Source organism: Folsomia candida, unplaced genomic scaffold (assembly GCF_002217175.1).
Source record: "Folsomia candida strain VU population unplaced genomic scaffold, ASM221717v1 Fcan01_Sc008, whole genome shotgun sequence".
Lineage (NCBI taxonomy): Eukaryota > Metazoa > Arthropoda > Collembola > Entomobryomorpha > Isotomidae > Folsomia > Folsomia candida.
The window spans coordinates 6,322,920-6,337,090 of NW_019091200.1; the positions used below are offsets into that span (position 1 = coordinate 6,322,920).

General features: G+C 40.7%; 2 protein-coding genes across 3 annotated transcripts; one reads left to right on the plus strand and one right to left on the minus strand.

Annotated features, from left to right (window-relative positions):
• Positions 1 to 7,581: 7,581 nt before the first annotated feature.
• On the minus strand, positions 7,582 to 12,467 carry LOC110853013 (ATP-dependent DNA helicase Q5). Of its 2 annotated transcripts, XM_022101226.2 has the most exons (11): positions 12,102 to 12,467; positions 11,895 to 12,019; positions 11,653 to 11,817; positions 11,398 to 11,574; positions 11,174 to 11,315; positions 11,074 to 11,111; positions 10,781 to 10,998; positions 10,333 to 10,711; positions 9,759 to 10,250; positions 8,254 to 9,640; positions 7,582 to 8,188 (listed from the first exon to the last, which is right to left on the minus strand). In XM_022101226.2, exons 1-11 carry the CDS (start codon positions 12,295 to 12,297, stop codon positions 8,055 to 8,057), a joined length of 3,453 nt encoding a protein of 1,150 aa, XP_021956918.1. In that variant the 5' UTR covers positions 12,298 to 12,467; the 3' UTR covers positions 7,582 to 8,054. The 2 variants fall into 2 exon arrangements, with proteins under 2 accessions (XP_021956918.1, XP_035710211.1); XM_035854318.1 differs by lacking the exon at positions 9,759 to 10,250 and having other exon boundaries at positions 12,102 to 12,466.
• A 3-nt stretch (positions 12,468 to 12,470) lies between these two features.
• LOC110853014 lies at positions 12,471 to 14,147 on the plus strand. The gene is made up of 6 exons (XM_022101227.2): positions 12,471 to 12,680; positions 12,758 to 13,043; positions 13,109 to 13,397; positions 13,479 to 13,614; positions 13,683 to 13,815; positions 13,891 to 14,147. The coding sequence occupies exons 1-6, from the start codon at positions 12,609 to 12,611 to the stop codon at positions 13,974 to 13,976; spliced, it is 1,002 nt and encodes a 333-aa protein (XP_021956919.1). The 5' UTR covers positions 12,471 to 12,608; the 3' UTR covers positions 13,977 to 14,147.
• Positions 14,148 to 14,171: the final 24 nt, after the last annotated feature.

Consider the following 14,171-nt stretch of genomic DNA (forward strand, 5'->3'; position numbering starts at 1 on the left):
TTCTTTTGTTATTTTGAGTCTCTCGAAATCATGCCAAAAGTACCAAACCACCAAAAACGGTGTAACATTTCGTCCTATCCGATTGGATAAGAGATTGTCGGGAGGGCGGCGTTTCACCGGAAACCCTGCGCCTCGTCCCCTCCCCTCGAAAGAGTCGGTGGGTCGGTTGTTGTTCAAGAAGACCAAGCTTCGTATGGAAACTAAAAGTTATGCAGGCTTTTCTAAATATGTACATGCCGCTGTTTGAGAGAGGGCTCGAATGGCTTTACAACACTTCCGTCTGTCTCTCTTTTGTGGTTTGGTTTCGTGAATTGGATTGGATAAAAGATGACAAGTGATTAGTGAGTTTGCAAGTACGCCTCATTTGTCTTTCATGTCAAGGGAGAGACATCAACGCGCTCGAATGTGTGTAACGGATTCAGAGATCAAATCAGATTATGTAGATTTGAGAGGAGGAAATCCTTCTGAATTTATGATGATGCATATGTATCAAGAAGCTGTATTTATTGGTTTAATTAATTAAGCAATTTAATTATAGATGTGGCTTAAATATTGGAGCATTTTTTTAATTTATAGATATAATCAATCATAAAAGGACTATTTCTAATCGCACTTTCTTCTGGTTCGCCTAACAAATACTAGTTTTAGGTGAGATTAAAGCGCAATAATATGTGTGCGAGGCGCGGATGCGGTAAATTCAAAATGTTCACATACAACATCACGCAGATACAAAATCTACATGAAACCGGAACTGTGCGAGGTGTTTCATGGCCGTGTGTGGTGACTGGTCATGCACGTGTGCCTTTCTCCGAAGGCTCAATAAAATGACAAATTGTACATGCATGCATGGACCTACATATAAAATATCAACAATACAATGTAACCCTTCATTTCATTTCATTTCATCATCACTCCCTGCAGGGTTTCCTTCCTCATTCGCTCGTGATGATCTCTAATACCGTATCGTTTGCATGGATTTTACAATGATATCCATAACGTGATCATCATCATCATCATTTGACCCCAACAGCAGTTGACCAGCAGACAAATCATTAATTTGTCTCATAAATTAAATCATTACGCATCCATATCTTAATACATTTAGATACAATTTGTCTCCCAATGCGATTCTTTTTCCGTGTAGTAAATAGAATGATTTATTTATCTCGGTTCGTAAATTCGATCCAATCTCGTACAATTTGATTCTTCCGACAAGGAATTGATGACTGGTGGTGGAGAAATAAATAGGTATGGATCCTTCCATCTCCTCCCGAATTACTCGTCAAGTTGGAGAAAGTCTTGGGGAAAAAGAGAGAAAATAAGTCTACTCTAGAAAAGAATCTCTTTCTTTTTTTGTTCCTTGATTAAATTACGCCATAAAAACCCGTGACATTTATAAAGGATCATTTAGGCGTGGATAAGTCAATAGTTGGTGGTGAGTGAGAAATCTGGCTGTAAAAGTTGGCAGAAATCCACTCCACTCCATCTCCAGTCTTTCTTCTTTTGTATAAACCGTAAATGGATAAAGTGTTGGAGAGAGAGATACATAGAAATCAGAGAATCCATCCAACTTGTACATAAAAGGAGCACTTGAAATCTTGAATAGAGAAATAAGAATTTGTATCCATCCGGACAATAGTATCATACTCACTTATTCACACTCCCCTCCGACCGATGTCATCAACGACGACAATCACGAGATAGGACAATTTTGTCTATTTTGTCGAGAATAAAATCACGTTTAACTCCAAACTCTAGAGAAGCGGAAAGTTGATTACAGGAGTAAATTGTCTGTCTGTCTGTCCTTCTGGCAAAGCAAATTGGATTTTGTCAACAACATCTCTCCCTTCTCGAAATCTTGGTCTTCTTCTCTCTCCATTCCCAGAGAGAGAGAAAGACATCAAATTGTTATTCGACTCTACAAAAGTTTTCTACTATTCCAAGATCCTCTTTTCATCTCAAGTTTACCCCGATCCCAGTAAATATTTGCATTTTGAAGCTTGCAAGGAATGTGACAACAATATATATTTTATGCAATCCGGTCGGAAAATTTCACGCCTTCTGCCCACCAAACTTTCTCTCACGTATTTTATGCATGCATGTGTACGAGTGAGAGAGAAATTCATTATCATCATCAACCAACACTTGGTACGTGTCTGTGTAAGCAGAAAGGACGTCTAAAATGAAATAAATTCCTGACGCGTTATATCGACGACGGGATATGGCTGGGACCATTATACGAGGCAAGTTTTCTCTTTTAATGAAAAATATTATTTCATGGCCGTGTTCTTCTCTCGGAATCATCGCAAGCAGTGGGTCTATGTGTTTAGGATATCGTAGTGGATGCAGAATACACAACAATACAATACCCGCATTCCTCGACCAGATTCCAGCCCCGTTAAGCCATATTATTCGAGGCAGAGAGAGACTCAATAAAATAAAATAAATGTCACTCTTCTCTCTGACTGATCTCTCGGATTCATGGCAAAAATTGCGAGCAACAGAGCATAAATACACATCAGCGAGAGAGACCTTGTTTGTCAACAGATTAAAAATCATACTGGATTCGATCCCTTTAAAAGTGAAATGTAAAAAATATATATGCGTTCTTTCTTTCTGGTGAAGTGGATTTTATGGTGGTGGTGAGCGTTTCTAAATAACGGGATAATTTTCATCTTCCATTCTTTCCGAGTGAATCGAATTGTGAGAGATTCATTAAATATTGATTCAGCTTCTGAAAAATTTACGATAGTCAGCAGCATTCAAAAACCACTTGCACTTGTCGAGAAAAATGAATGCGGAACAATCGACTCACTCACAGTCGAATCGTCTCATATTCCCATCCCAAACCTAATTGCATCGGTCTCAACAACTTGACAATGCAATGTACTTACTTGAGTGAATGAGTGAGAGAGAGAAGAAACAGCCAAATCACATTATTTCCAAACAAGTCAACTAAAAAGTAAAATATATCCTTTCACATAGTTGTATTATACTGAAATGTATGTAGATATCTATAACATGTAAGTACTTATATGTACTGATTTTTGGACAGGGGAACCCCTTCGCACTTCCGCTCTTCTTCTCCTCGTCAAGAAAAAGGAAATCTAAATCCATGAATTGACGACATTGACAAATAATGTCGTTTGTCGTCCCTTCTTGGAATCTTTTGTGGTTTAGGGTTTGATTTGATTTTGGTCATACTTTGTCTAATTTGTTGGTATCTCTTTCTCATGTTTGACTGGATTATTGCATAAGTCTCACCCCCACCACCACCCTCACGACAATAATCATTATCGGCCTACCGAATTGGCGACGGATGGACAGTATTTACTAGTAGGAGTCCCACACTAATGAAATGATACTCTCGTCATCCGGGCAGCAATAAAGATCACTTTTATTGCTGGCATATATACAGAGGACACAAAATAATACAATTGTCACACCGCACACCCGCCCCAAACAAATTGCCATGAAGCCAAAATCAATTTGCTCACACACTCATCACTACTTCACCATTTACCACTCACTCCTCTCACTTATTTCAAAAACGGTCCCGATGGTCGTCCAAACAGCCAGCCAGCCAGCCAGAGGATTATACGAGTTTTGGGTCTTGATTACTTCTCACATGTGGCTAATCCCTATTCATGGCTTTTGCTGTGGATACGGCTTAAATAAAATGTCGACCCTGTTGTGTGTGTATCTATGTATCTATACATACGCGTCCTTTATTGGGCATTGTTGGGCTCCGCTCAATTAAAGGAACCCCAAACAACTTACACACTAAACTAAACTATATAAGCGCATTTATTTATTTCGTCTCCTTGATCCTTCCTTACTCGATGAAATCCTGATGATATGCTCGTTTTAACACAAACATCACATCAATTCATTCAATGAAATTCATGGGTTCATTTTATTATTTATTCTCTCCATTTATTCTAAAGAGATCGGCGGAGAGTAAAATATAAGGAAAAGTTGTTCTTCTTCTTTTCTCTGATGAATGAAGATCACACAGCATCCCTTTTTCCAACCAACTAAACATAATCCATACCGCATTTCTATGTACTTGTAAAAATTACTAAATATTACTTTACGTACGAGACGAGGTGACGCTTACTTTACTTACTTAATAACAACACTATGAATGAAGCTGGTTCTTGTATTTCGCTTAATATGTTGTTCTTGGTCTTGTTCCTCACACCAAGCGCCCCGCAGTCTGGGAAGAAAGAAAATAAAGTTTTAAGAAAATGTTCGACTTTTCAAATGTTTGTCCAGCCTGGTGGATGTGTACGTACGTTTTCTGCAGGATGGATATGGGATAGCTCGTCTTACAACATTTTACCACTCCTCCTCCTCATCATCATCTTCTTTCTCAGCCTGGAAACACTTTATACTTTTTCCGGCAAGAAAGAATTTGAGCCTGATTAGGCACCTCATTTAACAACATCGGCAGGAACATCACACACAAACCAACGAAAAGAACAGACGACGAGGACGACCCAACCAGCAGAATCTCATCTCATCTTCTCATTTCGTCGTCGTCGTGATGTTCATGTGTATGTATGCCGACTAAATAATTCTTTAACTTGGTAGATACACAAAATCTGCGCAAATGTTGTCCGCGATGATGAATGAGGGCTCGAAGTAAACAGTTTTCCTAGCACTTGGGCCAAACTAAACGGAGAAAAGCTCTTTCTGGCAACCTCATCAGTTTCTTCTTGCAAGTAAATCCTTCCTCTCTGATTTATCGACACAGTTGTCCAACCATGTTTTCTTTACTACACTCTAATCGCTTCAAAACACAACTTGTCTCTCGTACCAGGAGATGAAGACATGCTCAGCGTGATGGCACCCATCCCAGTCCTATGCGAGGAGATCATTCTGTGCAAAAATGTTTCCACCATCGTCATCATTATTACACAGATAATATGTAGCTCTTGTTGACTTAATGATATTCTTGGTCGTCGTTTTCGTCGACAAGTTTGTTGTAACAGATAGCAATCGTCAATCTCAGGAAAATCTCGTGCAAAGTTTGGTTTATGCATTTCGATTGGATTTAGGAGAGGAGGAGTTTCGAAAGGGGAGTGTTTTTATCCTCTCCTCACCGTTTGTTATTCTTTCCAATCCTGCCCCAATCTCGGCTATCTGGCTAAAACCAACCCTCCGTTCGTCAACATTTCTCTATAAAACAACCATGATTTCATTTTCATGATTTGTTTGTCGACATGTTTTCGAGTGCTTTGTATGTCGATCTGTCCGTCGTCCGGGTGGATCGAGTTGTTTAGTTTAACTAACTAAATTGATCATCATCAGCTTAATCACAAACAATGTAGAGTAAATATTCTCATCATCCTCTCATTAGACACGCACTCGTGAGTTGAATTGAATCCATACATACACTTCATGGCACGCATAGGGAATCTCGCCATCAATCAAGTATTCAAATTCGGGCTCACTCATTTTTGATCCGGATCGGGCATTTGATAAGTAGACGTGCTAAATAGGACCCTTCTTACGTATATGTACTTTGGGTCGAGTCTCCCCCTGGACCACCAACCACTATTATGCACTGCGTGACGTACTTTTTGAGCGAGCAGTTGGCTGAGGGCACTCGGATTTTGAGAATACCCACGAAATACACCACTTGATCATCTGCTAGTAAAAACTATACAGAAAAACCACCCCCATTCATCCCATGATGGTGATGACCCCGCTGAGCCCTTGCCCAAATATTGGATAAGTAAATCTATTCATATTTAGAAGGAAGCCTTTATTATTACATTCATTTACTTAACAGAGGACAACACTCTTTCATAAATACGCTCAAATTCCAAACCACCAAAAGAAGAACGGCCACTACTGTTTGAGTTTCCGCTTTTAAATTCTAAAAATTAAAACTCTCTACCCAGAGAACAACAACGCTCTTGCGAAACCAAAAACAAAGAGGATTCTATACTTTCTAAAACTCTACACATTTCAGGATTTCTTAAACATCATCATCAGTATAACATGCTGATTACATTTTCTAACCGAATCCTTGTGCCAAGCCAGCCCAATAAAGGAGGAAGTGTGCACATCTAAAAATGTACTTCTCCTTCTTATTGTCTCATCATTGGTACAAATAAATGCACAAAATGTGAAGAGACAGAGCCGCTCAAGTACTCAATTTACTGGTTGGAAAGTCAACATAAGAAGATCGACGCACAATTTCGGAGAAGAATAAAATGAAAGCAGCAGTCTTTCCATGTAAATGTATTTATTTGTCATTTCGTGTTTGCATTTGCCGAGTAATTTTCCTTTGTATCTACGTTCTTCTCTCTCTCAAGTGGGAGTGGCAGCCTGTCTTTAATTCCTTGTCGAGCAATAATTGTACAGACGTGTGTATATATGCTTGCTTGGCCTGTGGGGCAGAGAAGAGAACATCAAAAGATACTCGGGAGCACAATATTGACTCACAACTATTCCAATTCCGATCACAAGTTTACACACACTTTCACTCGGGAGGGTGCACGTTTTGTGGGGAAATGTGACCCCGTACTTGAATCCGTGGGATGTCTCAACGCCATCCGAGATGGATCCCTCCTCCACCAAAGCAATAAAACATTTGTTTGGCGACATCCCTCCCGGCGATGGATGTAGGCACTGGAATCACGACTCAACACCCAGCAGTCTCACACTCCTTGTGCCCGGATATTAAGTCCCAGGAATAGGAGCGACATGTCCAAGCGGGTGAATGGTGGAGAATTTATTTATTATATTCGCTTTCTCTCTCTAGGATATTCCTTCATGGGAAAGTTGTGGCCGTCACATGGGCCTGCTCTCAGCAGACAAATGTCGTCGGGAACAACACAACTTGTCCATTAAATAAAAGTAAAACTTTCTCCTACACTTTGTCGTCGGTCTGTCCAAAAGTGTACGTTTTATCAACTCGCCCCCAAAGTTATTATGCAACACGGAGTGTTACATATTATGGAGAAACCATGCAAAAGAAGAATGTAATAAAATTTTGCAAAGTGTTAAGCACAACAATGGTGGCAGTCAAGTGGTGATGATGGTGGTGGGGAATATGGTATTGAAATTAATCTTGAAAGAGTGGAAAAAGATGCCACCAACCTCTTGACTCCATCCATTTCATTGTTGATGTCATTCACATTATTATCCGTACGATGTGTGTATGGGGGGTCAGTGGCGCGTGCATTATTGCCAATTGGTGAAACCAGGACAAAGGAAGAGGTGCTACTACTGGATCCTTTCTCGTCCATGCATGCACTCAATCACTGCATTCCAAAACGGATCACGCCTCGTTGTTGTCTGGTACTTTTATTCTTCGATGGGGCAGCAGATGAGGAGGAGAAGAGGAACGTGTGCATGTGCATGTAATATGCAGATGTACATATGCATGTGAGACGAGAACATTCCAAACTTATTTTTTATGGGGGGAGGATAAAAGAGGAGGACACCGAGCGAGTGGATGAAATCGACTTCAAACACCAAACATCACACGATCATATCAATCATCACACCATCTCGATGATGAGACAGACGCACAATAAATGTGGAGTCAGATACAGATCTGCGTAGTGTTGGAAGAGTATGATATACTAGAATATTTTATTTCGTTTTGAGCAAACCCCTCAGTAGCAAGACATGCATATTTTAATGTTTTTATCATTAACTATGTGTGGTGTTTTAATCTATTCTATGGTATATATTTTGTTTGCTCACTAATTTCTTCTTAGTTCAGTTAAAGGGAGGTACAAGTCTATAAAGTCGTCATATTATTGTTAATGAATTATTTACCACCAAACTATATCAATTCATGAACGATATACAATCAGGTACAGGTGTACGTACACGCATGAAAAGGAAGCCAGAAGTAAATCAGTGTCTTTAAATTCACAACTACTTAAATATTATTGTATAAGGAAGTATCATTAAGTGATCCAACACTGGCACTGTGATTTATTATTATGACGTTGAGACTGTTCTCTATTCCAAGTGGGAAAGTCTCCTGGTCGAGCACACATAAACAAATGGGTTATTCTGACTTTTTATTGAGGTATTTTCACGACCTCGTCATCATGTCTAACAGGATGAGCAGAACTACTACTACCACCGCCACCAGCCCCTTGTTGATCGATCTTCTTAAAGTAGTTGACCACAAATTTTTCAACATGCTCGCGATCTGTAAGTATGAAGAAATGACCATCAATCCTTCAAAAATTAACAAGGATTATTATTGTTTTATACCTTTGAGCTTCTTCTCACACGCTTGGTGGGTCATATCTCTCGCCAATATTTTAAATGCATCTTTCCCACCCCCAGTGTTTGGAAACTTTCCGGCACGGTAAAATGGCATCAAACAATTCACGATGAGTTCTCCCATTTCCGTCTTCCCGATTTCAGTACTGTCCGCCGTGGCTGCTTTCACCTTTGCAGGTGAGGGCGTGTGGTCCTTATTCCCTCTAATCTTCCCACTGCGAAGGGAAGACGATGGCGGTTTTTGAGGCGATTTGTGAGGTGAAAATGTATTCTTGGAGACGGATGAACTTGTGCTGGTAGTGCTAGTAGTCGACTTGTTGTTGGCGCCGCTATTACTGCCACTTTCGCTACTCGACTTTTTCGGATGTTGTGCTGATGAAGGTACTGGCGCGGCCGGAACTGAAGGCGACAATGCTTTATTATTATGGCTGCCAAAGAGATCACTAATGAGTCGCTGTTTTCCAGGTTTGTCCTTGCTGCTGCTGCTATTTTTACTCCCATTTCCTCCTCGTGACGATTGACTAGAGTATTCCCGAGCCAATTTCTTTTTAATTTCACCACCACCCCCACTACCCTCGTCACGGCCCCTTTTCCTCCCTATGGATGATGATGATCCACGTTCCCCGCCTTTTGAAATGTCCCCACTACTATAACTTTTCTTCGACGAAGAGAATGAAAATAACATTTCCTTGGCACTTTTGAATCCTGTTTGCTCTGGTGGTGGTACTGGAGCTGGAACTGGTTTCGGTTCTAGATCATCATCCCCACAATCCATATAAATGTCAATAACTTTCTCAGGATCACCACTATTATCAGTGCAACCAGCAGTCGGCGAATTAACGTTTCTTTTTGAAAATTTTTCTTCTTCACCGGATGAATCCAAGATTTCTATGATATCTTCCTCTGCCTTTTTCTTATCCAGCTCCACCTTCTTTTTGTCTTCTTCTCCGTATTCTCTATTAAAAAAGTCACTTAATTTCTTCTGCCCAATAGTACTATCTTGTTTCAGGCTAAAACTAAATTTCCTTTGTGGTGGGGTCGGGGTTGCAGTTGGGTAATCATACTCAACAGCATGAATATCTAAACTGTCGTTAAATATGGAGGACGAGTTGAGACTGACATTAAGAATATTGACTGGGTGTGGTGGTGCTAATAATTCTGATCCGTTACTCTTCGCGGTAACCCTCTTGTTTTTACTTGTATTATCCTCGTGTTCCTCCCTCTTCGGTTCGACTACTAGTTGAGAAGCCTTGGTAAATCCACCAAAATTTGAGCGTGTCTCATTTACAGGAGCAGAAAAGGTACTTCCAGGTACATAGTTCTTAATAGCCTCAGTCTCCTCAACATTTTTAGTATCATTCTTGATTCCTTGATTCTGGAGAAATAAACCAAAAAAATATTTAAATATTACACCAAAAGTTGAGATGCTAATTCGAATAAATAGGGTAAAAATATTATATAATAAAAAAGCAAAACAAGCAAGTTCCACTCACAGCAGCTGCCACCCTCTGCCGATACAAAGACATGACTGTATTTGCCGAAAATATTTTATACTCGAGCTCCACCCCAGCCCCCAAAATGTCCTTTTTACTTAGTCGTCCCCCACAAATTTTTGCATTATTGCTCTCCAACGACTCCATTAGCATGTTTAGGTAACTTTCTCTCACGGCTATACTCAACCCACGGATTTTTGTTGTTGTCGCCGAGGGTGCTTTGACTCTAGCGTTGTTAATTAGTTGACGATCTAGTATTGATGAGGCGGTGACAATTCCTTCTCCCCCGCCACTACTGCCCCCATTTCTTAGAGCAAACTGTTTCTTAATGACCGATTCTAGCTGACTCCTCGCTTTTTTCTCTAACCCACTTTCGCCCGAGTCGGCTGACTCACTATCCCGTTTTGCTCCAACCCTCCCACCCCCATATAAATCCTCATCAATCCCGCTCACATTTAGGGATGAAATGGTCGCCCTTTGGCGTAAAACGTCCTGTCACACACACGACAAAAAATCAGCAAGCAGAATCAAAACCAACCACACCCCTCTCTATTTATACTCTTTGAATCCTCACCTGAAACGAAAATGCCTGCACCGCTACCTCTAATCCTTTCGGATCGACGCAATGGTCACACATGGCGCCGCATCCGTCAACTAGCTTTTCCTCATCACCAAAGTATCCTGCAAAGTAAGAGTGTCGACACGAGGTCGAACCCTCGCAATATTTCACCATGGCAGAGAAAGAGTCGAGGAGGGATTTCGCTTGTTCTTCCTTTTCCTTTCCTTTTGCGCGGAGTTCACCGGCCTCCTTAGATAGAAGAAAGGTCAACGCGTCTCGCTCGCCTTTCGAATGGTAGAGGCGGCAGAAGGCCTTCTTTCCGTCACGACCACCTCGTCCAGATTCCTGATAATATGCAGGGACGCTTTGAGACATGGACCAATGGGCGATGAACCTGGAAATTAGATAAGAAAATAAATATGCAAGCGATTAAATTAAAATGCTAATAAATAAAGTAACTCACCGAACGGATGCCTTGTCCACTCCCATGCCGAAAGATATTGTGGCAACAATCACAGGGGTCACGCCGTTCATCCATTCCCCTTGTATTTTGTCGCGATCTGCGCCTTTCAGACCGCCATGATACGGCTTTGCCTTGAGTCCTCGTCTCGTAAGTATGGTTGCTATATCCTCTGTCATCTCGCGCGTCCTGCAGTAAATTATTCCACAGCCACGGTCACCCTATCACAGAAAACGATTAATGGATTTATTTATCCACTCTAATTTATTGTGTCTATTTAGTGATTAACTTCTTACGGGTTTTTCCGATTCCCAATCTTCTCCTAAACTTTCGACTGAAAAAAATAAGAAAACAGTGAGACCTATTTTAATACCAACCAATAAATCAAACTCATACCACAAAATTCTACCAAATGATCAAACGGTTCGTCAAGCAATTCTTTAAACTGCACATCGTAATGAAGATTGGACCGAAAGCAGGGGTTCTTAAAAGTTAGAGGTCGAATGAGGTTGAGTTGCTTTAAAATATCGGTCGCCACCTGGAAATTTATTCACAAATTAAGAGTTTGTGCGATAGTGAGTTAGTAAAAACTACAAAGCAGTTAATTAATTATCAGGGACCTTGGGTGCAGCAGTTGCTGTCAGTGCTACCCACGGGACGTCTCTAAACAAAGTACGCAACTCTCCAAGGCGGAGATAATCTGTTCGGAAGTCATGTCCCCATTCTGACACACAATGGGCCTCGTCCACCACAAAGTATGAAATTTTTCCATTTCGATGAAAGTTTTCGAGGTGGGTCTTATATAATCAAATAAAGATTCTAATCAATATCTATCGTTATAAGAGAATCATAAACTAGAAATTAATTTTAGATACCCTAAAATTAGGTGTGGCTGCAAGTTCCGGTGTAATGTAGAGTAGTTTCGTGGCCGGATTTGTTGTCTTTAAATCGTCCAGAATCCGTTTCCTCTCCGTCGTGGTTATTTTCGAGTTGATACTTTCTCCGCGAATGTTCAGCTTAGCTAAATGACCCAGCTGATCCTAATAATAACAAGATGACGACAAACTGTTAGAGACAGACGCCACAAACAAATGTGATAGATAATAAAATGTCTAACCTGAATTAGAGCGATAAGCGGACAAAACACGACGGCAAACTTTCTATCATGTAAAACCGCTGGAAGTTGGTATATTAAAGACTTTCCAGATCCAGTCGGCATCGAGACGTAGATGTCACGGTCAGCTAAGGAGATGACAAAAGTAATTAATTCAGAAATATCGACATCTTCTACTGCTGGCGTCCGGTTGAGTTATTTTTAACCTACATGCCAGCACGGCTTCCACAGCGCGTCGTTGTAGATCCGACCGGAACTGGACATGTTTAAAATGATTCTTTAGTTTTGTTACGAGTTGTGGAAATTTCCACGGCTCTTGTCCCCCGGAAGAAGTGGAATCCGTATTGTCGTCACCGTCATCACGTGCCTTCGATTTCTTATTTACTACACGAACCACGAGCGGCATCGAAACGAACGAGTCGACGTCAGGTCAGGTCAGGTCAGGTCAGAGAGTAGTGAAATACTATGCAGCCTCCTAACTAACTAACTGTGATCTCGCTAATTTTAATTTTTACGTCATCATTCTTAAAAAACTATGTTTTTTTTTTCTTTTTCCAAGGTTGTGCAGGCAGTTGTGCCAGTTTTACGATGGTCTCGACAAACTCGCGCTCAACTGCTGCTGCACTGCTCGATTCAACATCATGATAACAAAAACTCCAGCTGCGACAGAAATGACACCAAGTTAGTGAAATCGATTAATGATTGACCGATAAGGTCATGTCGCAAGACTACGAGGATAAGATGCAGCAGGTGAATGATCGTCTCCTCGCTTCCTGCGATGCCGCCCTGGTAAGAATAATAAAGAACGCATTTATTTTATTTTACAAAATCATGTGTAAAAGATTACTTAATGTAATTTCCATTAGGCCCGTGGTCTTTCGCCGAAAAGAATACAACGTACCCTTCACCAAGTTGCCGCCGAGGGGATTTCCTCCCCCACGACACCACCACCTTCGAGAAGTAGAGTCATCTTGTACACTATTTCAATCCTCATCGTCGCCCCCGTCGTTGCTTCTCTAGTGGTGGACATTTTACTAAATTGTAGTAAAATCCTGTCATCCTTCCATTCTCGGAGATGCCTTTTACCTTCACACCCACTCCTCATGGAGATGGTTAGACCCGTCGCACCGTGCAACTTTTGCGCTAATCAAGGTAAAACTATAGATTTGCATTCAAATCGATATTAACTAGTCTTATGATTTTTCTTCTCTATCCAGAACTGGTCGAACTATCGGAACCTCCGAATGCATCGTGGTTTGGTGAATTGGCGTACCGTGGATTGCCAATTATTCTTCGTAATTACTCTGTGATGACTAAGACAACTAGTTTAGATCTCGCTACACTAACTGGTATCTTGAAAGAGGAGACCAAATTTTGGGAGGAAGATAACCAGGAAGAAGATGAGTGTCAGTTTCTTCCGTTTCGTTCGCCATTTACCTCGCTTCGTCATGCGCTGGACGTCATACCAGACATGACGGGGTGGGGAGAGCCGTGGTATATTGGGTGGTAAGTAGATTAAGAGTTAACTTAACTATCGTAAATTGTCATTATTTATTTATTTCATTTTACTTCGTACATTTCATGTAGGAGCAATTGTCATCCAGGTGTGGCAGCAAAGTTACGTTCGCTTATCCCCAGACCTGCATTCCTACCCGAAAAGTCTGAAAGTTCTGCCATTGATTGGATCTTCATCGGCTCACCTGGATTGGGGGCTGCGATGCATGTAATGGTTTTTTAAACCAAATATTAACTGTTCATATAACCAGCGTCATATAAATTCGCATATTCCAGATCGATTATGTTCGACGGCCCTCGTGGCAACTGCAATTATCTGGAGTAAAGACGTGGGAGTTACGTCCCCCTCCAGAATGCGAGACCGAATGTCCCCCTTCCATTACGTTTACAATTTATCCAGGAGATCTCTGTATGTTTATTGATAAATATCTGTATAAGTAACTACATACTAGCCAATTAATTGTCTATATATGTTTTTTTGTAGTATTTCTCGAAACTAATACCTGGTATCATCAAACCTTCGTCGAGGGGAAGGATCTCTCAATCAGTATTGGATCAGAGTACGACTGAAATGACACTAAAATTTGTAGTCTACAAATAAATTTATTTAGTGACATATTCTAAAGTCTGGAATACTGCATTTGCATTTTGCATGTCATTTACCATATTTATTTATTAATCCTTTTTAGGAAAATTGTGAAAATACAATCAATGCAAAATAAACTGGTTCAATTATTCTTATCCGTCGCGATTAATACCTGCCTC